The sequence below is a fragment of the Gallus gallus genome, chromosome 1, assembly GCF_016699485.2.
Source record: "Gallus gallus isolate bGalGal1 chromosome 1, bGalGal1.mat.broiler.GRCg7b, whole genome shotgun sequence".
Taxonomy (NCBI): domain Eukaryota; kingdom Metazoa; phylum Chordata; class Aves; order Galliformes; family Phasianidae; genus Gallus; species Gallus gallus.
The window spans coordinates 196334933-196362825 of record NC_052532.1 but is presented as its reverse complement, the minus strand read 5'-3'; the positions used below and the strand labels follow the sequence as shown (position 1 = coordinate 196362825).

Sequence of the window (27893 nt, the reverse complement as noted above, 5' to 3'; positions counted from 1 at the left end):
TTGGTTGAGCTTGTCTAAGGTAGGTGTCCTTGCTAGGTGAGCTTCTGCTTGAAAGCATCAAGTTGTAATTCTAAAAGCAAGGTGGCCAGTTCTTTTTTTACCCAAGTGATTTTTTAGCCGGGAGAGATTGGAGTTGCTGTTTGGTAATGGAAGATGAAGGGAGGAAAAGCAAGTAAAAGACATGCTATGCATAGCCACCACATGCCATGGGCACCGTTGTCCCCCTGCACAAAGGAGGAGCATCTCAGCAAGCTTGGCCTGGGCCGTGGAAGGGATCATACAAACATCTGGACCAACGCGACAGGAGTTAGTTCTGCAGGTTGGTTGTTTTCTGCTGTTTGTCCCACGTCCTGTTGCTCAGTGGTAGATTTGTTGGTGTTCGGTGCTAGCAGGAATGTCCCAGAGCATTTTGGTTTCAGCTGTCGCAATGCTTTGATCCCCTGCTGCTGGGCTGGGGCGTTTGAGGAATGATGCGTGTGCTGATGTCCATCCAGGCTTTGGGGATGAGTCTGCGTAGCAGGGTATGTGTGGCAGGACTGAGGCTTGGGGAGCAGGCCAGGTGGAATCCAGTGTGCTTTGCTGTCGTTCTCAGTGGTTGTTTTTGCTCAGGAGGGCAGGTGGTGAAGCTCATGAAGCAATGCCTGCAGATGGGGTTTGCAGAGCAAGAGGTCCGTCCTGCAGGCCTTGTGTGACACGCATGGAGCTGTAGCGAGGCTGCATCAGTGTAAAACAGCAGAAATGCACGGAGGTGTGAAGGTGAGCGGTGGGCTCCAGTAGTGCAGGAGGGGATGTGCGTGCTCAGGGTTTGGCTGCTTCTGTGTGTGTGTTTTATGTGAGTGTGATGCCATTGCTTGGTCCGTTTGAGTGTATGGAACAAGTGTGCCATCCTTTGTGCTGGAGTCGTGTGCAAGGAGTCCTATGGCTTTGAGAGCTGACTTGAAGCCTGTGGGCATCACGGAGGAATAGGGGTAGGGGATGAGGGGAGGGAAGTTGGGGTAAGAGGAAGAGGCGTAGGGACAGGAACCTCTTTGGCCGATATGATGTCCTGCCGTTCTCTTTTTGGATTAGGAATCTCTGTGTGTTTTTTAGTGAAGAACAAACTCTGTGTTCAGTTGTGAATGAATGAATTCAGGCCTGCTAGTTGGTGTTCTTCTCTACACGGAGCCGCAATTGAAATGGACGCTCCTGGTGTGATGTGCGGCCCCGCCCCGTGTTCTCAGATCCGCCAAGTTGGCAAGGCCTGGCTCTTGGTTGGTGAGCTGTGCCCAGGGTGAGAGACTTGACTCTTGTGGGCTTTGAGACATGTCTTCGAGTTGCACGTTGTGTTATTTCTGTTGGGTTGACCTCTTGAGCTCCAGCCCTAAGTGAGGATCCAAGCAGTAGCGCAGAAGGAATGGTTTAGACTGGAAGTGCAATGCCAAGGGCTGGAGCCAGCCGGAGCAGGGAAGTGATCATCTCCCCGTACTCAGCACTGGTGAGTCCTCACCTTGAGTAGTGTGTTTGGTTCTGGGCCCCTCACTACAAGGGGGCCCCTGAAAGCCTGAAGTGTGTCCAGAGAAGAGCAATGAAGCTGTGAGGGTTGTAGAGCACAAGTCTGATGGGGAGCGGCTGAGGGAAGTGGGATTCGTTAGTGTGGAGAAGAGGAGGCTGAGGGAAGACCACCTCACTCTGTCCAATTACGTGACGAGTGGTTATGTGGAGGTGGGGGTGGTCCTCTTCTCGCATGGAACTAGTGCTAGAACTAGAGGGAATGGCCTCAAGTTACATGAGGGGAGATTGAGGTTGGATGTGAAGAAAAGCTTCTCCCAGTGAGCGGTCAGACGCTGCAAGGGGCTGCCCAGGGAGGTGATAGAGCTACTGTCCCTGCAGGTGTTCAAGGAACATTGGATGTTGTAGTGAGGGACGTGTCTTAGTGGGAAGGAAATATTGGTGGTAGGTGAGTGGTTGGACTGGATGATCTTGGAGGTCTTTTCCAAGCTTGCTGATGCTGTGACTGTAGGAAAGGCATGTGCTGGGTGAGTGCTTTGCTGGGTGAGCATCCCCCTGCTGGAAAGCAGGCAGCTGTTGTCTTTGCAGACAGCCAGATCCATGGGGATTGGAAGCCTTTGGAACCTGAACCTTGTCTTTCCCGTCTCATGCCCAACAACTCATGTTGTTTGAAAGCAGCACCTTAGAGGCAACCTTGATTTCTCCAGCCTTCTCCGAGCTTTCCTAGAATCCTAGAATCGCTAAGGCTGGAAGAGACCCACAGGATCATCCAGTCCAACCGTTCGCCCTTCACCAATGGTTCCCGCTAAACCACGTCCCTCAACACAACATCCAAACGCTCGTTGAACACCACCAGGGTCGATGACTCCACCACCTCCCTGGGCAGCCCATTCCAGTGCCGGACCACCCTTTCAGACAAGTAGTATTTCCTAGCGTCCAGCCTGAATCTTCCCTGGCGCAGTTTGAAGCCATTCCCTCTAGTCCTATCACTAGTCACCTGAGAGAAGAGGCTGCCCCCCAGCTCACTGCAACCTCCCTTCAGGTAGTTATAGAGAGCAATAAGGTCTCCCCTGAGCCTCCTCTTCTCCAGACTGAACAATCCCAGCTCCTTCAGCCACTCCTCATCAGGCCTGTGCTCCAGAGCCCTCACCAGCTTTGTTGCCCTCCTCTGGACACGCTCCAGGGCCTCGATGTCTTTCTTACAGTGAGGGGCCCAAAACTGGGCACAGTACTCGAGGTGGGGCCTCACCAGTGCTGAGTACAGGGGGACAATCGCGTCCCTATTCCTGCTGGCCACACTATTTCTGATACAAGCCCGGATGCCGTTGGCCTTCTTGGCCGCCTGGGCACACTGCTGGCAGTGTTCAGTCTAGCGTCAATCAACGCCCCCAGGTCCATTTCCTCTACACAGTCTTTCAGGCACTCTGCCCCAAGCCTGTAGCGTTGCCTGGGGTTATTGCGGCCAAAGTGCACTCTTTGTGCCACGAGAGCTCTCCCGCTTCTACCTGCGATGTGAGACCGTATGGAAAGCCCTGCAGATGCCTGGGTAGGTGATGTCCGTTGCTCTTCCTTTCCCCACCAGTGCTGGACATAGTGGGGAACGGGACTGGGGGACATCCCAGCAGCGGGTTCCTACCTCAGCCAAACCGAAGGGCTGTTCTGATCCGTGTATTTGAACTGGAGTGAATCTGATGCCAATTAGAGAAATGAGGGCCTGTGGAAAAAAGGGAGTGTGCTGCATTTTGTGGTGCAAGATGTTCTGGGCACTGCTGCTAACAATGCCCGGAGGCTTCCTTTTTGATGGGGAGAGGCTTAGCAAGGACTTCTTCCATGAAAGGGGTTCATCATCTATTTCCTTGTCATTGACCTTTCCTACTACTGCTTGAGAAATTAATGTTTCTTGCTGTAGGGAATACACATGCACCCTGCACTTGTATCTGCACAAAGAATCTTCTAAGCATCTCTGTACGTGTTTTCTTTTGGCACTGGGATGGAGCTGTGTGGAAGACAGACTTGGATGAAACTTCAGTCAGGTGCAGATGTCACGCTGACAGCAGCAGTAGAGAGGCAAATTTCATAGGGTTGCATGCTTTTTTTTTTTTCTTTTGTTTCAGTGATAACCGTGGAAGCATACAAGCGTTACCCAGACAAAATGAGCGTTTGTCACCTGGGCTTTCTACAAATGACATAGGCAGGGGAAGTCAGCATGGGAAGCATCCGTGAGAGCCCTGCAAAAGAATGATGAGAGTTCCCCTGGTGGCCTCCTTTGGCAATCTCAGGTCTCTGTAAGCTCTCAAGCTGTGTCGTAAGTCCTCCCATGGTGCTGACTCAGCTCTCCCTGTCTTTGGTGCTGGAGAGCTGGACTTCAACTCCTTCCTGTTTTCCTGCCTATCTGCTCCCTGCTTTGCCCATGGCCCAAGGAGCCTTTTATTCCTCGCCCCCAGACTTGCACGTGTGGATAAGAGCATCTGCTTATGTGCGCTTCTTTTCTGCTTGTGGTGACAGGCTGAGCGACAGCTCCCAGCCGAGCTTGTGCTTAGCGAGACACAGAGTAGCTGGAGATGGAGTTCTCTGTGTCACTAAAGCATGAGCTTGATGGCTGCCGTGAGCCAAAGCATCAGAGTTTGTGTGTTTGATTTCTGTGTTGGGCTGAGCGGGTAGAGCAGGGCAAGGGGGCTGATTTGGACATGCTGCTTTCCAAATACGGTGCTGTTTGCGTGGCAGTGCTTCTGGCGTTGCAAATTGTGTCAGATGTCACTGAATTCCTTGGAATCTGCTGAGTTGACTTGTGCAGGTTTCATTCTGGAGCTGAACCCTTCCTGGCCGCTTCTGTGCATAGCCATGGCCTTTGCTTCTTTCTTGCGTTTTTTTCTTTGTTGCGTTTGGCACTGTGCAAGCCGTGAATTGCCACGGAAGAGCTGGAAGTGCTCTGGAGTTGTGGGGGACAAACTGCCAAGAAACAAGGTGCAGCTTCAAAGCCCTGAACTTTGGAGAGATGAGAGATGCACAGCGCTCTGCCTGGTGCAGGACATGATGCGCTCTGCAAGGCGCTTTCCATGAAGACCTCAGATCTGCGCTCAAACTGCATCCAAAGCAACCCAATGCCCTGTGCTTGTTGTACCCAGAGGTATCGGTGCCAGGAGTTGCTGCTGTGTTTGCAATGACATTGTGTCGGCAGGGTGATGTTAATGGGGTACAATGCCCTCAGTCATTCAAAGCATCCTTGCAGATGTTCCTAGTGAGGGGCATGTTTCATTGACACCATAGGTTGTTTTCTGGAAAATGAAAGAGTGGGCTTGCGTACCTCCAGATGGTTTTCATTTCCTGCTGAGCCCAGTGCACTTCACGTCTGCTGCCATTGCTCCACGGCCCTGTTGTGGTTTAAGCCGGTGGGTGGCTCAGCACCACACAGTCCTTTGCTTACTGCCCCCTTCCCAGTGGGATGGGGGAGAGAATTATGGGGGAAAAAAAAAAAAAAAAGAAAAAAAAGGTGGAACTTGTGTGTTGAGAGAAATCTCTTTCCAAAAGTAGAGAAAAGGACAGAGGTAATGGATACATACATATATATATAAATATATATATATATATATAATATATACATATATACACATATATATGCATATATGTATATATATCTATGTATGGATGTATATAACAAGTGATGTAGAAGCAGTGGCTCAGCACCTCCCAACCAATGGCCAAGCAGAGGAAGAGAGTGAGATGAACTCCCAGGCCCTTCAAAGCCCCTTCCACTTGATGTCATGTGGTATGGAATATCCCTTTGGCCCGTTGACGGCAGCTGTCCTAATTTGGTTTCCTCCCAGCTCCTTCTTGAGAGCTTTGCTGAGAACGGCCTTGGCTCTGTACAAGGCTGCTTATCAGAAACTCTAAACGTCAGAGTGTTATCACAGTTGTAGCATCATAGCAGACATTGAAGAAAAATCGATCCCACCTGAGACTAAGACAGCCCCCCAGGGTCTGTGCAGCGAGCCATGTGGGGCTGCAGGTCGTGCATTTCCCTGGCAGCATTGGCCAGGGGTGCTGGGGAGGTTTGTGTGCTCAGCCTGGGCATGGCGCTGCTGTGCCTGTCAACACAGCATGCTCCGTGCTCTCCAAGCAGCAGAAGAGCGTTTCATGAACAAGGGGCCGTAATATTTACTGGAACCAGATGCATTTGTGTCTCTGAGGCTGGGTTTACCCAACAGGCTCTTTTCGAAGGAGCCGTTTTGATTCCCTTTGTACGTGTGCGAGCGCGGAAGCGTTTTTCCTCCTAGTGTTCTGTCCCACGGTATTATTCTTGGTTGGCAGAAGGAGCAGGTGGATTCAGCAGCAGTAGATTCTGTTGGTTTCCAATATGCTGCTTCATCCCTGGAGGTCGCTGCTGCACAGAAGAGTACAGGCATGTTTATCCCAGGGCTGCTGTAAAGGGGAGCCCGGTTGGTGTAGCAGTGAGCAGCAGCTAACGGGCTGTGCAGAGGAGGGCTTTGCAGAAGGAGCAGGAGTGCCTGCGTCCATCTGTATCCTCGGATGCGTTCTGGCAGTGAGGCAGCAGCTGTGGCCACAGGGACTGAATGCAGACTTGGCTTGGGGCTGCCACGTGGCGCTTACTAGCCCGCTAGTATACCTGGCAAAGTACAGCCACCCTGCACCCACGGCAAGCGTTTGTCTTAGTGTCATGTTTCATGCTGTCTTGTGAAGCTCAGGCACTGGGGGCAGCTTCCCCCCAAAGAAAAGGAGGAGGAAATGAGGTCGTCGTGGAAGCCAAAAGGCAAAAATGCACTCGGGAAAGAAATTGGCCAAGCAGTCTGGTAGCTGTGCTGTGTTTCTCTTCCTTTATTTCCATGCAGGTGAAAGAGATGGCTGCTCTAAGCCGCCCTTGAAGGGCGCAAAGAAGGACCCTAGTGTGGATTTGCCATCGGCCCAGCAAGAGGCTCAACAGCACCGAGCGCCGGGTCCCCTGCACTTTGGTCATGCCAACCCCATGCCAGCTTCTCCAGGATTTGGCTGAGATAGAATTCCAACCACCAACGGATTTCTCGAACGCTGGGGTGCCCTTTTGGAATCCTATGGTCTTGTGACGTGGTCTTGCCTCCCCACCTTGCCCATCCATGGTGGAGCAGCCGGGTGGCCCTTAGTGATGTCACAAGCGGCTAGAATGAGGGGAGGAGCAGCGCGTGCTGCTTCCCTTCATTGGAGCGCTTGAGCTCAGCGTGAGTACGTGGCTTGTTGCACTTGTGCATCGAGTGAGTCTGTTTGTCTTCAGCCCGTCTTGCGCAGCGTCTTGTAGGTAAGCTGAGCCGGTGCGGGATAGACGGGTGGGCTCAAAGGCTTGAGAAGTGCTGGCTGGCAGAGCTCCTAGGATCATATTGCTTAGTCTGGACTGTCAGACGCCATTTTCCCCCAGGCCATCCATTCCAAAGCCGTCCATCCATCAAGGTGGCATTTGTCCCACGGTTTTTCCCTCGCCTTCCTTGCTAAATTGTGCAGGCTCACTGACCTGCTCTTTCTCTGTCCCCTCCCCACCCTCCGCCTGCTCCCTTGGTGCAGCTTTTGCTCGCGGAAGATCAGAGCAAAGTGACAAGGACCGGCTGCGGGTTTGAGGATCTTCTTCTCCCTTGTTCTGATCTCTTGCCAGGTACGTGCCATGCTTTGTATTGCCACATGGTTCAGCAGCCCGTGTTTAGTCGCACCGTGTGTAGTAACACAGGCTCGTCCAGCTGGGATGCGGCACTGGTCACGCGTGGGTTTTTTCCACTTCCCCTCCAGCTCAGCCCTCGGCAGGATGCTGCCTGTAGTGCTGGGAGCAGCTAGTGTGAAGGAAAGCAATCCCTTAGGCAAAGAGCCCTAGGCGCAGTTTGTGCAGAGCTGCACAGCATGAGCCAGGGGCACAAGCGTGCATGCTTTGGCTGTGGGAGTGTGCCCGACAGCTGTAGGGAGCACAGCGGGCATGCAGGCAGAGGAAAATGCGTGGGCAAGGCTGTCCCGTTTGAATAGACTGCACAGAGTGGTTGTTTGTAGAACACCTGCCTCCGCCAGTGGGCAACTGAGAGTAGTTCTGAAGAAGACTCTCAATCCAGTGCTGTGTGAACACAGCAAATGTGTTTCTTTTCTGTTGCAGCTTGTCGCGCCTGCTGTGATGGGCATTGCGAGCAGCGAGATCAGCTGTGGGCCTGACCTGGCATGGACGGAGGTACAGTGTGAAGCTGTGATTGGTCTTTGTTCCCTGACTTGAACCAGCAGTGTGAGCCACCGGTGTGCTCTCCTGCTTTCAAGAGAGAGAGAGCATCCTTCCGGCTCTCTTGGTGTCACTGAAGAGCTGCCTTGAAAGCTTCATTTCCTTGCTAGTGGCATGTAGACGGCACCCTGCAATCCTCCTTGTTTGTCCTCAGCTCCTCACCGTGGCCTGTGCTCTCTGTTTCAGCCTGAGAACCAGGGGAAGCCCTTGCTGGTGCATGAGGAGCCATCTCTTAATATTCCGGCTATTGCTGCTGGCCATGTTATTAAGAGATACGTTGCCCAGGCAGCGGATGAGCTCTCCTTGGAGGTAAGCAGTTAAAGGCGTTCCTTGTTGTCACGGCCAGAAGAGTCTACCGTGTGAATGCATCAGGAATATTCTCCGACACCTTCAGAACGCCCTGTGAGGCGAAGCCCAGAAGATGCAGGTCCAGATAGGACTTGCACTGGGTTGGATGCAGGGAGGAGTTCAGCCATGTGTAAAGGACGGTTTGATTTGGCATGCTTGCACTGTATTCTGTCTGGTGTGCAAGGCAGTGACTCTTGTACGTGCCAGTTCAGCTTTCCGACGGGAAATGCCTGAAGAGCTGCCCCGGTGCAATTGCTCTCAAGCTGTGCGCTATTTGGCAGTGCAGAAGAAGGGCGTCATTTCAGCTGTGCTTTCCTCGCAGCTGTGCTGAAGCTGGGATTGATGTTGCAATGTCTTGCAGGTGGGAGACCTGGTGTGCATTCTTGCTATGCCAGCAAAGGAGCTGAGCCCCTGGTGGAGAGGCAAGCGTGGCTTTCAGGTAGGCACAAGCTTCAGACTTGCGGGCGCAATGGCAGTCAAGTCAGGAAGGTCAGCTTCGAGCTGCTCGGCCTGCACAGGGTGGCTTCTGGACGTAAACAGTTTCCCTGTGTCGGTGTCAGCGGCCTTTCCCTTTGGCTCTGGGCTTGGGTAGGAAAGCATCTCCTCATGTGACTTAGAAGCAAGAGCCTCTCCTGCTCACTGCACAGTCAGGAGTTGACCATGTCTGTCCTTTGTACAAGCACGGAGGACAGAGCCATCTTCTGCGGAACCAAGTCTTGGTTTTGTAGGTCTTTTGGCTGCAAATGTGGAATGAGGGTTCCTTTTCTGCAGGCCATTCTTTCTTGGTTTAACGGCGGAGGCCTGAGAAGTGCTGCATTCAGTCTTCCATCTCTCTTCTTGTTCTTGTTCCAGGTGGGATTTTTCCCTGGTGAGTGCGTGGAGCTCATCAACGGAAAAATTCCTGAGGCCCTCATCGATTCAGCACCAAAGCCAGGTACGGATGTTACATGTGATGGCGCGGGGAAGTCAAAGGGAGTCGTCTTCTGGGTGTGTTCCGTGTTGAATAGCTCCTTTATCCATCCCACGTTATCCTCTGTGTTGATGATCCTTCATGCATCCCACGGGGCATACGGCTGCTGTTTTGTAGGCAGTGAGAATGAGGGCTTGGGCAAATGATAGGATCCTCGTAGAATGGCTTGGGATGGAAGGGACCTCAAGGATCATCAAGCTCCAAGCCCCGTGCCTCAGGCTGGGCTGCCAACCTCCACTTTGAATGCCAGACTAGACCAGGCTGCCCAGGGCCCCATCCAACGTGGCCTTGGACTCCTCCAGGGACGGGGAAAATCCGCTGTTGTATGTACTTGTTGGCAATGTTCTTCCCGCTTTTACGTGCTCTGTAGAATGTGTGACGCTCAGCCTGGTCCCGCTGAGCCCAACGTGAAATGAACTGGTTTCTTCCTTGTGTTGCACAGTGCCAAAGAAGCGCGGCAAGCTCATCAGCTTCCTTCGTTCCTTGGTGAAGGCCCGCCCAAAGGAACCGAAGCAGCGGGAGATAAAGAAGGAAGGGGTGTTTGGCTGTGACCTGGGAGAGCATCTTCTCCACTCTGGCCGTGACGGTAAAGAACAGCCCGTTCCTGAGAGCTTCCTCTGTTGGGCATGTAAAGATGAAAGGGAGATCATCTCTGGCAAGGGGCAGGTTGATAGCGGTGGAGAAAGGTGAGGTGGGAGTTGATGGCTGAAAGGTAAGCTGAGGCTAATGCTCATAGGAGAGCAGCCCACTTGTATTTGCTTAAAGCAAAAGGTGTAAGCCAATGCCACGCTAGCCTGAAAACAAAGGCAGCCTTTTGGCCCAAGAGAGTGTACCGCGTCAGTTTCCTAGCTCTTCTGGACATGAGGTTTCACGCCTCCATTGCGGTGGGAGCTGTGACGGGACTTGCAGTGTCTCTGGCTTCCCCAGAATTACTTTCTGCAGGCTGATTGGCAGGTCCTGGCATTTCTGGAAAGCCAAGAGCAGGTCTGTGTCCAGTTTCCTCCCCGGCTCCTGCCTGTCAGAGACGTCTGTGCCGGCTTTCTTTCTCCTCTAAGGAGGAGGCATGCAGTAGCGCGGCTGGGCTTAGTGGATGGGACGTGACAGGAGCAGCGGCTGAAGCAGGACTTGAATCAGGAGCTCAGCTAACCGCTGGCACTTGTTCCGTAGTCCCCCAGGTCCTGCAGAGCTGCGCTGAGTTCATTGAGCAGCACGGCGTGGTGCAGGGGATCTACCGCCTGTCCGGCGTGGCGTCCAAGATCCAGAAGCTACGGTAAGAGTGCTGCGACTGACACAGCTGTCAGTAGGGGCACGTGCCATGCTGCGGGCGTTCCGAGGCCTGCGCTGTGGGGCAGCTGTGTGCAGGCAGCGTGCGCTCAGCAGTGGTGCGCCAGGCTTGTGTCTGTTTGATAGGAACACGGGGCGTTGAGTAGACTTGCTGGGGCAGGAAGTTCTCCTTCAGTCCTTGAGAGCATTGGAAGGCTGTGGGGGACTGCGGCGTCAGCTCTCATTCCCGTTTCCTCTTGTTGGCAGAGCCCTTTGGAGCAGCCCGCACTCCTTCTTGCTGCTCTGGGCTCCTGGCATGTGATTGTGGAGTAGGCAGCCAGTTGTCAGAGCGTTTCTTTTCTCCTGTGAATCAGGAGCCCCTTCCTTTTCTCGACTGTATCGTGTATTGCTTTGGACTTGTCTTCCTCTTTCTCAAAGCCCAGTGTTTTTGTGTCCTTCTCTCCAGCCACGAATTTGAGTCTGAGCAGATTCCGGAGCTAAGCGTCCGTGACGTTCACAGCGTGAGCTCCCTGTGCAAGATGTACTTCAGGGAGCTCCCGACCCCTCTGCTGACCGAGCAGCTGTATGGCAAGTTCTCGGTAAGCACAAGGCAATGGCTTTCATGTCCCTCTTCCCTGGGCCTCTTGGCATGGCCTGTCACATACACACACGCCTGCGCACCTCGTGGTCTTTTTTTTCTGATTTTCTGTTAGCTCCATGAGGTAGACTCGCATGTCTTTGCCACATCCTGAGCATACTGATGCCACTTTTGATGCTCCCAGGAGATGGTCATTTCCATATTCACAATGCTTGCGAGGAGCTGAGGTGCACAATCCGTCAGGCTGTAAAGCAGCCCAGTGCTTGGACTGCTTGGCCTCGATGGCACCAGCTGCGTGCCGCTGTGTTCCCCGGATTTTCTGCCTGTTGGAAGGCATAAAATCCGCCTCAGTGCTGAGCAACAGCGTTCTGTCTTCATAGTTGCCGAGCCTGTGGCAGGTATCTCTACTGATGTGTGTCTAAATCCCTCTCTGCTTTCTTCCAGGATGCTGTTTGTGCCGCTACAGATGAGGAGCGGTTGCTCAGAATGCAGGAGGTCATCCAGCAGCTGCCCGCGCCTCACTACAGGTCAGAAAACTGCTGCCCTGAGTGTGGTGAGCTCAGCCCTGCTGCATTTCAGAGGGCGATGATGCGATGGCAGGCTTTGTCTCACGCTCGCAACATGATGCCTGTGTGTGTTGAAGTGGTTGCTGGCTCCGTGGGGTTGATGGATTGGGTCAGTTCATTGGCACGGGGGCACGGCTGGTGCAGCTGATGGCTGCGTCTGTGCTGTGCTGGGGCTTGGTGCTGCAGCGTGGCACCTGGGAAAGCTTGATCTACTTCCTATTCCGTAGCAAGAGCAAGAACTGGCGTGTCTTGAGGTTTGTTTTGTGAATTGCAGCACAGCGTGCTCACTGGTGCTGAAGGTTTGCCTCTTGCTTTCCAGGACACTGGAGTACCTGGTGAGGCACTTGGCTTGTCTCGCTGGGAGCTGCTCTGCCACAAAGATGCCCGCTAAGAACTTAGCGATTGTGTGGGCTCCCAACCTCTTCAGGTAAACTTCTTTTTCCGTTTCAGCACAAGGCTTAGATCTGTTCTCCCCACGGGCACACTTTCTAGAGGAGGACAATTTCTGCTCTCTTGTTTTTGTCAAATGGGGCTGGTGTGTCCTTGATCATGCAGGAGAATTTCTTCAGTGGCATCACTGATTGCCCACTGCGGAAGTCTCCAGAACCCAATTGGACAGCTTGCGGCTGGCAAAATCCAGACGTGGGGAAATGATCTGGGATCCATGACTTCTCCAATCTGCCTTTTCTGCAGATCCCAGCAGAACGAGTCTGCCTGCGCCAGCGGAAGAGCTGCCTGCATGGAACTGCAGAGGCAGTCAGATGTGGTGGAGTACATCATCAGCCACACAGACGTCCTCTTCTGCTCCACATCCACATCAGGCATCGGAGATGGAGCAGGTGAGCGTCTTCCTGCATGAGCTTTGACTTGATCAGACACCTTGATCAAATGCAGGCCTTCTCCAAGATGGCTGAAATACGCTTTTACTATCGAGGGGCCAGCAGGCTTGTGGCCGTAGATTAGAATATGGCACCCTGTGGCTGGATGCTGAGAGTGCCCAAGCCCAAACGTGAGAAGGAGAAAAACCGTCCCTGCCATGATGATGTTTTGCATGCGGGTGAAGCTTGATGAAAGCGTGGCAGCAAAGCTTTCTGAGTTCCCTGCCCCCCTCTTCTTGGGTTTTTGTTTGCTTGTTACAATATAGTGAGCTGCTCTGAACGATGACTGTGTCCTTTGCCATAAACATACCTCTAACCACACGGTTCTTTGGACCTCCTCTTCTTCCAGTGGCTCGGATAAGCAAGTCTGAGAAGCGGGCAGCACCTCCCCCAGATGTGTGATGGCTGTGCTGCTGCTTTCTGATCCTCCCTCTTAGCTGTGGTCTTCCCTTCCCTTGCAGGGCACAGTTCTCCATCAGGGCCCAAGTCTGTGCGGGTGTCTTCTCCCGCCACCAGGCTGCTCAGCGTGGAGGAGGCACAGGCACAGAGGCGAGGCCACAGCAGCTCTCCCGCTCTGACACACTGCAGGGACATCGAAGTGGAAGAAGGCCGCACAGGTGCAGCGGGTAAATTCCACACAGTCATCGACTTTCCGTCTGAAAGGTAAAGAGGACTTTCTTTCCCAGCACCTTCCTATCAGGCGTGGTTGGGTGGGCTTTTGTGGGCTTTTCTCCACTACTGCTAGTGCAAAAACTTGCAGAAGCTACGTGACGTTAATGGTGCGTGTGGTGTTGTACTCCGTCTCCGCTCCCTTTGGACTCTGACATTCAACTCACACACAGTTGCCCGACGGGCTCAGTTTAGCCACCAAAGGGGGCCTACTACTAATGTAAGTGACAGAGATGCTTTTGAACTTCCTCCATGGCTGCACGGTTCCTCAGAAAGCAGTTACGCCTGCCAGCTCAATCAAAGCCATCCCTTCGCTGCTGTCCTGGACAGCTGTGCAGCCTTGGCTCGCATGCTCTGCATCTTGCTTGACATGGCTGAGGGGGAATGTAGCCAGCAAGACTCCAGGGCTGAGCTCTAGGAATGGCACCATCCTCAGCTGTGTGAAACGGAGCGAATTTCTAAGCTGTGTTCAGCAGAAGCCAGGCAGTGCTAGGAACCAGCAAGTGTTGGCAAGAGCTCAGGGCAGCTCTTCCCTCACCCTGCACCATGCACGACTCACGCCAGTCGCTGTTTTCTCTCTCCAGACCAAGCAAGATGAAGGAACCAGCAGCTGGCAGTTGGTGTTCCTGCTTCAGGCCGGGAAAGCCATCCTCTGCGGCCAAATGCCAACTGCAGCGCGATGCCAGGGAGCCCTCGGAAACAGAGGTGGTGGTCCTGGCAGGTAAGGGTGCACATCCAGCTGTCAAAACACTGCTTGTCAGCGCCATCGAATTCATGCTTGCAGTGGGCTTGTTCCTCCTCCTAGCATTCAAGCCCGTGCCTAACATCTTCAGTTCAGCCCTGTCTTTCTTTCCCAAATGAGTCTCTTGTGAAGTCATGATCTGGACCTGCCGGAGCACACCCCTCTCGTGCCTTTCCCCGAGTAGTTTTGGAAAGAGACAGGAGATGGGCACCACTGCAGTATGTCTCAGAATGATTCCTTCTGTCACTTAGGATGGAAGGAAGAGTACCTTTGTGGCTCCGTGTTGCCTCTGTATCAGCAGGCACACGTTTAAACTGTGTAACACTGCAACAGGGTGAAGGCTTTCTGCGAGGGCTTTGGAGTCCAAACAAAAGAGAAAGACAAACAACAAAAGCGCAACAGTTCCTTTCGAGACAGTGCTCCTACTGTTGCTATTGTCCTATTGGCTTTGTCCTGCTGCCACTACATAAGCAAATCTCAAGAACCACTCTCATCATTCAGCTTGTGCAAGTTTGCCACTAACGCCTGTGTATCTACTCCTTCCTAGGTGAATCGAGCCCTCGTCCACGCAGAAGAGCCAGAGCGTATAGCGATGGTTCACTGTGTGCTTCCATCAGTGCAGAGCTGCTAGGAAGCACGAATCGCTGCAGCTCGGATGATAGCCTTCCATACAACACCAGTGATGGAATGAAGGTGCTCATCCAAGTGGAAGCCCTCATCTCTCCCAGCTGTGCTGAAGACGCTGACCTGAGCCTGCCAGAAACAACGGTCACCGAGCTGGACTGTGACGGGGCGCCATTGCAGTGCAGCCCAGCCCAAGCCCAGCCCGAGTGCCCCGACAGCAGCAGCTCCACGCAGGATCAGGTCAGCGTCAGCGAGGAGGAGCCGAGCCTTGTGGAGGGGGACTTAGAATCGGAGCTCCAGTCCCAGGCACCGGGCAGCAGCACGAGCTCTGAGCTCCTGCCTCCTTCACAAGAGAGGATGAATGCCATGTGTCCACCGGACCTCTCACGCCCTCCTGGCTTTTAATGAATAAATGCACGCTGGTGCTGGATCAACGCCTTGACTGCCTTCTGAGTCTTCATTCACAGGGATTGGGATGGATGCAAGCAACAGCAAGGCAGCTCATCTTGCAAGGCTATGGCTGTGGGCTGTGCGTGCAGCAGAGCTGCGGCTTTGTTCCCGTTTTGTCTGGCTGTGGGATGCCTGCAACGAGAGCTGTGCTCCCATTGTGTATGGTAGCAAATAATCTCGAGCGTCCTGGCTGCTGCTCATGATCGTGCGCAGCTTGCTGGCTGTGGCTTTGTGATGCTTTTGAGTGAGGGCTTTTGGATGCTCTTGGATGCCTCAGGCTGCTCCCCGACAGCTCTCTCTCCTCTCTCCCGCCGTGTCCGTTGGTGGCTGCCAGCTACGAGCCGGTCCTGCAGAGCATCTCCAGCCCTGCTGTCAGCATCACCACCCAGCTGGGGCAGGAGGAGCTCCCCGTGAGCAGCATCTGCCCGTCCCCCGACGTGTCATTGGTCAGCGGCAGCTCTGTCCCTCCCCCGGGCTCTCATTGGTCAGCGGCAGTTCTGTCCCTCCCCCGTCGTCTCATTGGTCAGCGGCAACTGTGTCCCTCCCCCGACGTCTCATTGGTCAGCGGCAGCATCTGTCCCTCCCCCGGCCTCTCATTGGTCAGCGGCAGCTCCGCCGGCTCCCATTGGCTGAGCCGCCGTGCGCGGGAGCGGCCGTTGGGAGCCGGCAGTTGCAGGCACGGCTCTCCTTAGCGAAGCGCCGCGCCGACAGCCCGGGCCGCCCCGCAGGAAAGCGCGGCGTCAGCCGGAGCTGTCCGGGCAGCACCGAGCCGGAAGCCGCGGCAGAACGGGAGCGAGTGCCGAGGACAGCTCCGCCGGAGGTGTGCGGGAGAACGGGAGCGAGGGAGCGAGAGAGCGAGAGGGGCCCTGCGCGGTCCCCCCAAGGACACTGCCCTCCCCTCCCCCGTGGAACCCCCGTGGGGTGGGGCTGTGGGATTGGGATTGGGATGAGGGATGTGGGATGGGCCGTGGGTTTGGGACAGGCTCGGGTCCCCCAGCGCCACAGCGCTGCTGCCAGCATCTGAACCGTGCCCCCCCCCCACCAACCCTTCCAGCGCTGCTCCCGGTGCCCCCAGACCCATTGCAGCCCCCCAGAACCGAAGCGAAGGTGGGCCTGTGGCTACTGGGAGGTGCGGGGAGGCTATAGGGGGATATAGGGCTGCTGTAGGGGGCTGTGCAGGGACTGTTAAGGCGTATGGGTCTATAAGGAGCTGAGGGGTACTCTAGGGGGGATCTGGGGCTGTGGTGAGCCATCGGAGGATTTGGGGCTATAGGTGGCTGTGGGGAGGTTATGGGCGGGGGGGTATATAGTCAGGCTGCCCAGGGAGGCTGTGGATTGTCCTTCTCTGGAGATCCTCCAAACCCAGCTGGATGCCTACAGTACAGCCTGCTGTATGGAGCCTGTTTTGCAGAGGGGGGAGGGGTTGGACTCAATGATCTCTAGATGTCCCTTCCAGCCCCTACAGTTCTGTGTTTCTGTGATTGTAATCGTTGCTTCTTGCAGCAGTAGAGTGTTTCAGAAGAGAGAAAAAGATGGTGGCAATGAACTGGCTTTCTGTGGCTGGTAAAGCTGTGCTGAGAACTGGGCTGACTATTGCAACTGAAAATGCGTGCCAAGTCTGCAGACGCAGAGGAATAACTATTCCGTGTTGGTTGAGCTTGTCTAAGGTAGGTGTCCTTGCTAGGTGAGCTTCTGCTTGAAAGCATCAAGTTGTAATTCTAAAAGCAAGGTGGCCAGTTCTTTTTTTACCCAAGTGATTTTTTAGCCGGGAGAGATTGGAGTTGCTGTTTGGTAATGGAAGATGAAGGGAGGAAAAGCAAGTAAAAGACATGCTATGCATAGCCACCACATGCCATGGGCACCGTTGTCCCCCTGCACAAAGGAGGAGCATCTCAGCAAGCTTGGCCTGGGCCGTGGAAGGGATCATACAAACATCTGGACCAACGCGACAGGAGTTAGTTCTGCAGGTTGGTTGTTTTCTGCTGTTTGTCCCACGTCCTGTTGCTCAGTGGTAGATTTGTTGGTGTTCGGTGCTAGCAGGAATGTCCCAGAGCATTTTGGTTTCAGCTGTCGCAATGCTTTGATCCCCTGCTGCTGGGCTGGGGCGTTTGAGGAATGATGCGTGTGCTGATGTCCATCCAGGCTTTGGGGATGAGTCTGCGTAGCAGGGTATGTGTGGCAGGACTGAGGCTTGGGGAGCAGGCCAGGTGGAATCCAGTGTGCTTTGCTGTCGTTCTCAGTGGTTGTTTTTGCTCAGGAGGGCAGGTGGTGAAGCTCATGAAGCAATGCCTGCAGATGGGGTTTGCAGAGCAAGAGGTCCGTCCTGCAGGCCTTGTGTGACACGCATGGAGCTGTAGCGAGGCTGCATCAGTGTAAAACAGCAGAAATGCACGGAGGTGTGAAGGTGAGCGGTGGGCTCCAGTAGTGCAGGAGGGGATGTGCGTGCTCAGGGTTTGGCTGCTTCTGTGTGTGTGTTTTATGTGAGTGTGATGCCATTGCTTGGTCCGTTTGAGTGTATGGAACAAGTGTGCCATCCTTTGTGCTGGAGTCGTGTGCAAGGAGTCCTATGGCTTTGAGAGCTGACTTGAAGCCTGTGGGCATCACGGAGGAATAGGGGTAGGGGATGAGGGGAGGGAAGTTGGGGTAAGAGGAAGAGGCGTAGGGACAGGAACCTCTTTGGCCGATATGATGTCCTGCCGTTCTCTTTTGGATTAGGAATCTCTGTGTGTTTTTTAGTGAAGAACAAACTCTGTGTTCAGTTGTGAATGAATGAATTCAGGCCTGCTAGTTGGTGTTCTTCTCTACACGGAGCCGCAATTGAAATGGACGCTCCTGGTGTGATGTGCGGCCCCGCCCCGTGTTCTCAGATCCGCCAAGTTGGCAAGGCCTGGCTCTTGGTTGGTGAGCTGTGCCCAGGGTGAGAGACTTGACTCTTGTGGGCTTTGAGACATGTCTTCGAGTTGCACGTTGTGTTATTTCTGTTGGGTTGACCTCTTGAGCTCCAGCCCTAAGTGAGGATCCAAGCAGTAGCGCAGAAGGAATGGTTTAGACTGGAAGTGCAATGCCAAGGGCTGGAGCCAGCCGGAGCAGGGAAGTGATCATCTCCCCGTACTCAGCACTGGTGAGTCCTCACCTTGAGTAGTGTGTTTGGTTCTGGGCCCCTCACTACAAGGGGGCCCCTGAAAGCCTGAAGTGTGTCCAGAGAAGAGCAATGAAGCTGTGAGGGTTGTAGAGCACAAGTCTGATGGGGAGCGGCTGAGGGAAGTGGGATTCGTTAGTGTGGAGAAGAGGAGGCTGAGGGAAGACCACCTCACTCTGTCCAATTACGTGACGAGTGGTTATGTGGAGGTGGGGGTGGTCCTCTTCTCGCATGGAACTAGTGCTAGAACTAGAGGGAATGGCCTCAAGTTACATGAGGGGAGATTGAGGTTGGATGTGAAGAAAAGCTTCTCCCAGTGAGCGGTCAGACGCTGCAAGGGGCTGCCCAGGGAGGTGATAGAGCTACTGTCCCTGCAGGTGTTCAAGGAACATTGGATGTTGTAGTGAGGGACGTGTCTTAGTGGGAAGGAAATATTGGTGGTAGGTGAGTGGTTGGACTGGATGATCTTGGAGGTCTTTTCCAAGCTTGCTGATGCTGTGACTGTAGGAAAGGCATGTGCTGGGTGAGTGCTTTGCTGGGTGAGCATCCCCCTGCTGGAAAGCAGGCAGCTGTTGTCTTTGCAGACAGCCAGATCCATGGGGATTGGAAGCCTTTGGAACCTGAACCTTGTCTTTCCCGTCTCATGCCCAACAACTCATGTTGTTTGAAAGCAGCACCTTAGAGGCAACCTTGATTTCTCCAGCCTTCTCCGAGCTTTCCTAGAATCCTAGAATCGCTAAGGCTGGAAGAGACCCACAGGATCATCCAGTCCAACCGTTCGCCCTTCACCAATGGTTCCCGCTAAACCACGTCCCTCAACACAACATCCAAACGCTCGTTGAACACCACCAGGGTCGATGACTCCACCACCTCCCTGGGCAGCCCATTCCAGTGCCGGACCACCCTTTCAGACAAGTAGTATTTCCTAGCGTCCAGCCTGAATCTTCCCTGGCGCAGTTTGAAGCCATTCCCTCTAGTCCTATCACTAGTCACCTGAGAGAAGAGGCTGCCCCCCAGCTCACTGCAACCTCCCTTCAGGTAGTTATAGAGAGCAATAAGGTCTCCCCTGAGCCTCCTCTTCTCCAGACTGAACAATCCCAGCTCCTTCAGCCACTCCTCATCAGGCCTGTGCTCCAGAGCCCTCACCAGCTTTGTTGCCCTCCTCTGGACACGCTCCAGGGCCTCGATGTCTTTCTTACAGTGAGGGGCCCAAAACTGGGCACAGTACTCGAGGTGGGGCCTCACCAGTGCTGAGTACAGGGGGACAATCGCGTCCCTATTCCTGCTGGCCACACTATTTCTGATACAAGCCCGGATGCCGTTGGCCTTCTTGGCCGCCTGGGCACACTGCTGGCAGTGTTCAGTCTAGCGTCAATCAACGCCCCCAGGTCCATTTCCTCTACACAGTCTTTCAGGCACTCTGCCCCAAGCCTGTAGCGTTGCCTGGGGTTATTGCGGCCAAAGTGCACTCTTTGTGCCACAAGAGCTCTCCCGCTTCTACCTGCGATGTGAGACCGTATGGAAAGCCCTGCAGATGCCTGGGTAGGTGATGTCCGTTGCTCTTCCTTTCCCCACCAGTGCTGGACATAGTGGGGAACGGGACTGGGGGACATCCCAGCAGCGGGTTCCTACCTCAGCCAAACCGAAGGGCTGTTCTGATCCGTGTATTTGAACTGGAGTGAATCTGATGCCAATTAGAGAAATGAGGGCCTGTGGAAAAAAGGGAGTGTGCTGCATTTTGTGGTGCAAGATGTTCTGGGCACTGCTGCTAACAATGCCCGGAGGCTTCCTTTTTGATGGGGAGAGGCTTAGCAAGGACTTCTTCCATGAAAGGGGTTCATCATCTATTTCCTTGTCATTGACCTTTCCTACTACTGCTTGAGAAATTAATGTTTCTTGCTGTAGGGAATACACATGCACCCTGCACTTGTATCTGCACAAAGAATCTTCTAAGCATCTCTGTACGTGTTTCTTTTTGGCACTGGGATGGAGCTGTGTGGAAGACAGACTTGGATGAAACTTCAGTCAGGTGCAGATGTCACGCTGACAGCAGCAGTAGAGAGGCAAATTTCATAGGGTTGCATGCTTTTTTTTTTTTCTTTTGTTTCAGTGATAACCGTGGAAGCATACAAGCGTTACCCAGACAAAATGAGCGTTTGTCACCTGGGCTTTCTACAAATGACATAGGCAGGGGAAGTCAGCATGGGAAGCATCCGTGAGAGCCCTGCAAAAGAATGATGAGAGTTCCCCTGGTGGCCTCCTTTGGCAATCTCAGGTCTCTGTAAGCTCTCAAGCTGTGTCGTAAGTCCTCCCATGGTGCTGACTCAGCTCTCCCTGTCTTTGGTGCTGGAGAGCTGGACTTCAACTCCTTCCTGTTTTCCTGCCTATCTGCTCCCTGCTTTGCCCATGGCCCAAGGAGCCTTTATTCCTCGCCCCCAGACTTGCACGTGTGGATAAGAGCATCTGCTTATGTGCGCTTCTTTTCTGCTTGTGGTGACAGGCTGAGCGACAGCTCCCAGCCGAGCTTGTGCTTAGCGAGACACAGAGTAGCTGGAGATGGAGTTCTCTGTGTCACTAAAGCATGAGCTTGATGGCTGCCGTGAGCCAAAGCATCAGAGTTTGTGTGTTTGATTTCTGTGTTGGGCTGAGCGGGTAGAGCAGGGCAAGGGGGCTGATTTGGACATGCTGCTTTCCAAATACGGTGCTGTTTGCGTGGCAGTGCTTCTGGCGTTGCAAATTGTGTCAGATGTCACTGAATTCCTTGGAATCTGCTGAGTTGACTTGTGCAGGTTTCATTCTGGAGCTGAACCCTTCCTGGCCGCTTCTGTGCATAGCCATGGCCTTTGCTTCTTTCTTGCGTTTTTTTCTTTGTTGCGTTTGGCACTGTGCAAGCCGTGAATTGCCACGGAAGAGCTGGAAGTGCTCTGGAGTTGTGGGGGACAAACTGCCAAGAAACAAGGTGCAGCTTCAAAGCCCTGAACTTTGGAGAGATGAGAGATGCACAGCGCTCTGCCTGGTGCAGGAACATGATGCGCTCTGCAAGGCGCTTTCCATGAAGACCTCAGATCTGCGCTCAAACTGCATCCAAAGCAACCCAATGCCCTGTGCTTGTTGTACCCAGAGGTATCGGTGCCAGGAGTTGCTGCTGTGTTTGCAATGACATTGTGTCGGCAGGGTGATGTTAATGGGGTACAATGCCCTCAGTCATTCAAAGCATCCTTGCAGATGTTCCTAGTGAGGGGCATGTTTCATTGACACCATAGGTTGTTTTCTGGAAAATGAAAGAGTGGGCTTGCGTACCTCCAGATGGTTTTCATTTCCTGCTGAGCCCAGTGCACTTCACGTCTGCTGCCATTGCTCCACGGCCCTGTTGTGGTTTAAGCCGGTGGGTGGCTCAGCACCACACAGTCCTTTGCTTACTGCCCCCTTCCCAGTGGGATGGGGGAGAGAATTATGGGGGGAAAAAAAAAAAAAAAGAAAAAAAAAGGTGGAACTTGTGTGTTGAGAGAAATCTCTTTCCAAAAGTAGAGAAAAGGACAGAGGTAATGGATACATACATATATATATAAATATATATATATATATATATAATATATACATATATACACATATATATGCATATATGTATATATATCTATGTATGGATGTATATAACAAGTGATGTAGAAGCAGTGGCTCAGCACCTCCCAACCAATGGCCAAGCAGAGGAAGAGAGTGAGATGAACTCCCAGGCCCTTCAAAGCCCCTTCCACTTGATGTCATGTGGTATGGAATATCCCTTTGGCCCGTTGACGGCAGCTGTCCTAATTTGGTTTCCTCCCAGCTCCTTCTTGAGAGCTTTGCTGAGAACGGCCTTGGCTCTGTACAAGGCTGCTTATCAGAAACTCTAAACGTCAGAGTGTTATCACAGTTGTAGCATCATAGCAGACATTGAAGAAAAATCGATCCCACCTGAGACTAAGACAGCCCCCCAGGGTCTGTGCAGCGAGCCATGTGGGGCTGCAGGTCGTGCATTTCCCTGGCAGCATTGGCCAGGGGTGCTGGGGAGGTTTGTGTGCTCAGCCTGGGCATGGCGCTGCTGTGCCTGTCAACACAGCATGCTCCGTGCTCTCCAAGCAGCAGAAGAGCGTTTCATGAACAAGGGGCCGTAATATTTACTGGAACCAGATGCATTTGTGTCTCTGAGGCTGGGTTTACCCAACAGGCTCTTTTCGAAGGAGCCGTTTTGATTCCCTTTGTACGTGTGCGAGCGCGGAAGCGTTTTTCCTCCTAGTGTTCTGTCCCACGGTATTATTCTTGGTTGGCAGAAGGAGCAGGTGGATTCAGCAGCAGTAGATTCTGTTGGTTTCCAATATGCTGCTTCATCCCTGGAGGTCGCTGCTGCACAGAAGAGTACAGGCATGTTTATCCCAGGGCTGCTGTAAAGGGGAGCCCGGTTGGTGTAGCAGTGAGCAGCAGCTAACGGGCTGTGCAGAGGAGGGCTTTGCAGAAGGAGCAGGAGTGCCTGCGTCCATCTGTATCCTCGGATGCGTTCTGGCAGTGAGGCAGCAGCTGTGGCCACAGGGACTGAATGCAGACTTGGCTTGGGGCTGCCACGTGGCGCTTACTAGCCCGCTAGTATACCTGGCAAAGTACAGCCACCCTGCACCCACGGCAAGCGTTTGTCTTAGTGTCATGTTTCATGCTGTCTTGTGAAGCTCAGGCACTGGGGGCAGCTTCCCCCCAAAGAAAAGGAGGAGGAAATGAGGTCGTCGTGGAAGCCAAAAGGCAAAAATGCACTCGGGAAAGAAATTGGCCAAGCAGTCTGGTAGCTGTGCTGTGTTTCTCTTCCTTTATTTCCATGCAGGTGAAAGAGATGGCTGCTCTAAGCCGCCCTTGAAGGGCGCAAAGAAGGACCCTAGTGTGGATTTGCCATCGGCCCAGCAAGAGGCTCAACAGCACCGAGCGCCGGGTCCCCTGCACTTTGGTCATGCCAACCCCATGCCAGCTTCTCCAGGATTTGGCTGAGATAGAATTCCAACCACCAACGGATTTCTCGAACGCTGGGGTGCCCTTTTGGAATCCTATGGTCTTGTGACGTGGTCTTGCCTCCCCACCTTGCCCATCCATGGTGGAGCAGCCGGGTGGCCCTTAGTGATGTCACAAGCGGCTAGAATGAGGGGAGGAGCAGCGCGTGCTGCTTCCCTTCATTGGAGCGCTTGAGCTCAGCGTGAGTACGTGGCTTGTTGCACTTGTGCATCGAGTGAGTCTGTTTGTCTTCAGCCCGTCTTGCGCAGCGTCTTGTAGGTAAGCTGAGCCGGTGCGGGATAGACGGGTGGGCTCAAAGGCTTGAGAAGTGCTGGCTGGCAGAGCTCCTAGGATCATATTGCTTAGTCTGGACTGTCAGACGCCATTTTCCCCCAGGCCATCCATTCCAAAGCCGTCCATCCATCAAGGTGGCATTTGTCCCACGGTTTTTCCCTCGCCTTCCTTGCTAAATTGTGCAGGCTCACTGACCTGCTCTTTCTCTGTCCCCTCCCCACCCTCCGCCTGCTCCCTTGGTGCAGCTTTTGCTCGCGGAAGATCAGAGCAAAGTGACAAGGACCGGCTGCGGGTTTGAGGATCTTCTTCTCCCTTGTTCTGATCTCTTGCCAGGTACGTGCCATGCTTTGTATTGCCACATGGTTCAGCAGCCCGTGTTTAGTCGCACCGTGTGTAGTAACACAGGCTCGTCCAGCTGGGATGCGGCACTGGTCACGCGTGGGTTTTTTCCACTTCCCCTCCAGCTCAGCCCTCGGCAGGATGCTGCCTGTAGTGCTGGGAGCAGCTAGTGTGAAGGAAAGCAATCCCTTAGGCAAAGAGCCCTAGGCGCAGTTTGTGCAGAGCTGCACAGCATGAGCCAGGGGCACAAGCGTGCATGCTTTGGCTGTGGGAGTGTGCCCGACAGCTGTAGGGAGCACAGCGGGCATGCAGGCAGAGGAAATGCGTGGGCAAGGCTGTCCCGTTTGAATAGACTGCACAGAGTGGTTGTTTGTAGAACACCTGCCTCCGCCAGTGGGCAACTGAGAGTAGTTCTGAAGAAGACTCTCAATCCAGTGCTGTGTGAACACAGCAAATGTGTTTCTTTTCTGTTGCAGCTTGTCGCGCCTGCTGTGATGGGCATTGCGAGCAGCGAGATCAGCTGTGGGCCTGACCTGGCATGGACGGAGGTACAGTGTGAAGCTGTGATTGGTCTTTGTTCCCTGACTTGAACCAGCAGTGTGAGCCACCGGTGTGCTCTCCTGCTTTTCAAGAGAGAGAGAGCATCCTTCCGGCTCTCTTGGTGTCACTGAAGAGCTGCCTTGAAAGCTTCATTTCCTTGCTAGTGGCATGTAGACGGCACCCTGCAATCCTCCTTGTTTGTCCTCAGCTCCTCACCGTGGCCTGTGCTCTCTGTTTCAGCCTGAGAACCAGGGGAAGCCCTTGCTGGTGCATGAGGAGCCATCTCTTAATATTCCGGCTATTGCTGCTGGCCATGTTATTAAGAGATACGTTGCCCAGGCAGCGGATGAGCTCTCCTTGGAGGTAAGCAGTTAAAGGCGTTCCTTGTTGTCACGGCCAGAAGAGTCTACCGTGTGAATGCATCAGGAATATTCTCCGACACCTTCAGAACGCCCTGTGAGGCGAAGCCCAGAAGATGCAGGTCCAGATAGGACTTGCACTGGGTTGGATGCAGGGAGGAGTTCAGCCATGTGTAAAGGACGGTTTGATTTGGCATGCTTGCACTGTATTCTGTCTGGTGTGCAAGGCAGTGACTCTTGTACGTGCCAGTTCAGCTTTCCGACGGGAAATGCCTGAAGAGCTGCCCCGGTGCAATTGCTCTCAAGCTGTGCGCTATTTGGCAGTGCAGAAGAAGGGCGTCATTTCAGCTGTGCTTTCCTCGCAGCTGTGCTGAAGCTGGGATTGATGTTGCAATGTCTTGCAGGTGGGAGACCTGGTGTGCATTATTGCTATGCCAGCAAAGGAGCTGAGCCCCTGGTGGAGAGGCAAGCGTGGCTTTCAGGTAGGCACAAGCTTCAGACTTGCGGGCGCAATGGCAGTCAAGTCAGGAAGGTCAGCTTCGAGCTGCTCGGCCTGCACAGGGTGGCTTCTGGACGTAAACAGTTTCCCTGTGTCGGTGTCAGCGGCCTTTCCCTTTGGCTCTGGGCTTGGGTAGGAAAGCATCTCCTCATGTGACTTAGAAGCAAGAGCCTCTCCTGCTCACTGCACAGTCAGGAGTTGACCATGTCTGTCCTTTGTACAAGCACGGAGGACAGAGTCCATCTTCTGCGGAACCAAGTCTTGGTTTTGTAGGTCTTTTGGCTGCAAATGTGGAATGAGGGTTCCTTTTCTGCAGGCCATTCTTTCTTGGTTTAACGGTGGAGGCCTGAGAAGTGCTGCATTCAGTCTTCCATCTCTCTTCTTGTTCTTGTTCCAGGTGGGATTTTTCCCTGGTGAGTGCGTGGAGCTCATCAACGGAAAAATTCCTGAGGCCCTCATCGATTCAGCACCAAAGCCAGGTACGGATGTTACATGTGATGGCGCGGGGAAGTCAAAGGGAGTCGTCTTCTGGGTGTGTTCCGTGTTGAATAGCTCCTTTATCCATCCCACGTTATCCTCTGTGTTGATGATCCTTCATGCATCCCACGGGGCATACGGCTGCTGTTTTGTAGGCAGTGAGAATGAGGGCTTGGGCAAATGATAGGATCCTCGTAGAATGGCTTGGGATGGAAGGGACCTCAAGGATCATCAAGCTCCAAGCCCCGTGCCTCAGGCTGGGCTGCCAACCTCCACTTTGAATGCCAGACTAGACCAGGCTGCCCAGGGCCCCATCCAACGTGGCCTTGGACTCCTCCAGGGACGGGGAAAATCCGCTGTTGTATGTACTTGTTGGCAATGTTCTTCCCGCTTTTACGTGCTCTGTAGAATGTGTGACGCTCAGCCTGGTCCCGCTGAGCCCAACGTGAAATGAACTGGTTTCTTCCTTGTGTTGCACAGTGCCAAAGAAGCGCGGCAAGCTCATCAGCTTCCTTCGTTCCTTGGTGAAGGCCCGCCCAAAGGAACCGAAGCAGCGGGAGATAAAGAAGGAAGGGGTGTTTGGCTGTGACCTGGGAGAGCATCTTCTCCACTCTGGCCGTGACGGTAAAGAACAGCCCGTTCCTGAGAGCTTCCTCTGTTGGGCATGTAAAGATGAAAGGGAGATCATCTCTGGCAAGGGGCAGGTTGATAGCGGTGGAGAAAGGTGAGGTGGGAGTTGATGGCTGAAAGGTAAGCTGAGGCTAATGCTCATAGGAGAGCAGCCCACTTGTATTTGCTTAAAGCAAAAGGTGTAAGCCAATGCCACGCTAGCCTGAAAACAAAGGCAGCCTTTTGGCCCAAGAGAGTGTACCGCGTCAGTTTCCTAGCTCTTCTGGACATGAGGTTTCACGCCTCCATTGCGGTGGGAGCTGTGACGGGACTTGCAGTGTCTCTGGCTTCCCCAGAATTACTTTCTGCAGGCTGATTGGCAGGTCCTGGCATTTCTGGAAAGCCAAGAGCAGGTCTGTGTCCAGTTTCCTCCCCGGCTCCTGCCTGTCAGAGACGTCTGTGCCGGCTTTCTTTCTCCTCTAAGGAGGAGGCATGCAGTAGCGCGGCTGGGCTTAGTGGATGGGACGTGACAGGAGCAGCGGCTGAAGCAGGACTTGAATCAGGAGCTCAGCTAACCGCTGGCACTTGTTCCGTAGTCCCCCAGGTCCTGCAGAGCTGCGCTGAGTTCATTGAGCAGCACGGCGTGGTGCAGGGGATCTACCGCCTGTCCGGCGTGGCGTCCAAGATCCAGAAGCTACGGTAAGAGTGCTGCGACTGACACAGCTGTCAGTAGGGGCACGTGCCATGCTGCGGGCGTTCCGAGGCCTGCGCTGTGGGGCAGCTGTGTGCAGGCAGCGTGCGCTCAGCAGTGGTGCGCCAGGCTTGTGTCTGTTTGATAGGAACACGGGGCGTTGAGTAGACTTGCTGGGGCAGGAAGTTCTCCTTCAGTCCTTGAGAGCATTGGAAGGCTGTGGGGGACTGCGGCGTCAGCTCTCATTCCCGTTTCCTCTTGTTGGCAGAGCCCTTTGGAGCAGCCCGCACTCCTTCTTGCTGCTCTGGGCTCCTGGCATGTGATTGTGGAGTAGGCAGCCAGTTGTCAGAGCGTTTCTTTTCTCCTGTGAATCAGGAGCCCCTTCCTTTTCTCGACTGTATCGTGTATTGCTTTGGACTTGTCTTCCTCTTTCTCAAAGCCCAGTGTTTTTGTGTCCTTCTCTCCAGCCACGAATTTGAGTCTGAGCAGATTCCGGAGCTAAGCGTCCGTGACGTTCACAGCGTGAGCTCCCTGTGCAAGATGTACTTCAGGGAGCTCCCGACCCCTCTGCTGACCGAGCAGCTGTATGGCAAGTTCTCGGTAAGCACAAGGCAATGGCTTTCATGTCCCTCTTCCCTGGGCCTCTTGGCATGGCCTGTCACATACACACACGCCTGCGCACCTCGTGGTCTTTTTTTCTGATTTTCTGTTAGCTCCATGAGGTAGACTCGCATGTCTTTGCCACATCCTGAGCATACTGATGCCACTTTTGATGCTCCCAGGAGATGGTCATTTCCATATTCACAATGCTTGCGAGGAGCTGAGGTGCACAATCCGTCAGGCTGTAAAGCAGCCCAGTGCTTGGACTGCTTGGCCTCGATGGCACCAGCTGCGTGCCGCTGTGTTCCCCGGATTTTCTGCCTGTTGGAAGGCATAAAATCCGCCTCAGTGCTGAGCAACAGCGTTCTGTCTTCATAGTTGCCGAGCCTGTGGCAGGTATCTCTACTGATGTGTGTCTAAATCCCTCTCTGCTTTCTTCCAGGATGCTGTTTGTGCCGCTACAGATGAGGAGCGGTTGCTCAGAATGCAGGAGGTCATCCAGCAGCTG

General features: G+C 53.7%; 3 protein-coding genes and 2 long non-coding RNA genes across 9 annotated transcripts; all 5 read left to right on the top strand.

Moving 5' to 3' along the window:
- Window positions 1-144: 144 nt before the first annotated feature.
- On the top strand, window positions 145-1545 carry LOC121107330. 3 transcript variants are annotated; one of them, XR_005841263.1, is made up of 3 exons: window positions 145-319; window positions 420-521; window positions 618-1545. It is a non-coding gene; the product is annotated as an uncharacterized LOC121107330 (long non-coding RNA). The 3 variants fall into 3 exon arrangements; XR_005841262.1 differs by having other exon boundaries at window positions 610-1545; XR_005841268.1 differs by having other exon boundaries at window positions 393-521; window positions 610-1545.
- Window positions 1546-9988: 8443 nt separating this feature from the next.
- LOC121107678 (rho GTPase-activating protein 33-like) lies at window positions 9989-11406 on the top strand (the record flags this gene model as incomplete). The annotated part of the gene is made up of 3 exons (XM_040653269.1): window positions 9989-10311; window positions 10771-10903; window positions 11347-11406. Coding segments are annotated over 3 exons (516 nt in total), but the record flags the coding sequence as incomplete, so codon positions are not given.
- A 23-nt stretch (window positions 11407-11429) lies between these two features.
- LOC121107811 (rho GTPase-activating protein 32-like) lies at window positions 11430-14815 on the top strand. Its single transcript, XM_040653987.2, has 5 exons — window positions 11430-11895; window positions 12162-12307; window positions 12808-13009; window positions 13600-13736; window positions 14305-14815. The coding sequence occupies exons 1-5, from the start codon at window positions 11849-11851 to the stop codon at window positions 14784-14786; spliced, it is 1014 nt and encodes a 337-aa protein (XP_040509921.1). The 5' UTR covers window positions 11430-11848; the 3' UTR covers window positions 14787-14815.
- A 1808-nt stretch (window positions 14816-16623) lies between these two features.
- Window positions 16624-18307, top strand: LOC121107806. 3 transcript variants are annotated; one of them, XR_005842222.2, is made up of 4 exons: window positions 16624-16798; window positions 16899-17000; window positions 17089-17235; window positions 17547-18307. It is a non-coding gene; the product is annotated as an uncharacterized LOC121107806 (long non-coding RNA). The 3 variants fall into 3 exon arrangements; XR_005842221.1 differs by having other exon boundaries at window positions 17568-18304; XR_005842220.1 differs by lacking the exon at window positions 17547-18307 and having other exon boundaries at window positions 17089-17533.
- Window positions 18308-26470: 8163 nt separating this feature from the next.
- On the top strand, window positions 26471-27887 carry LOC112531914 (rho GTPase-activating protein 33-like; the record flags this gene model as incomplete). Its single annotated transcript, XM_025148228.2, has 3 exons — window positions 26471-26793; window positions 27253-27385; window positions 27828-27887. Coding segments are annotated over 3 exons (516 nt in total), but the record flags the coding sequence as incomplete, so codon positions are not given.
- Between the last annotated feature and the right edge of the window lie 6 nt (window positions 27888-27893).

Excerpts from the sequence above, each read along its gene's own strand:
- LOC121107811 (XM_040653987.2), top strand. The coding sequence starts at position 11,849 with ATGCCCGCTAAGAACTTAGCGATTGTGTGGGCTCCCAACCTCTTCAG. Across the intron at positions 11,896-12,161 it reads TGGGCTCCCAACCTCTTCAG|ATCCCAGCAGAACGAGTCTG; the intron begins GTAAACTTCTTT and ends CCTTTTCTGCAG. Across the intron at positions 13,010-13,599 it reads ATCGACTTTCCGTCTGAAAG|ACCAAGCAAGATGAAGGAAC; the intron begins GTAAAGAGGACT and ends TTCTCTCTCCAG.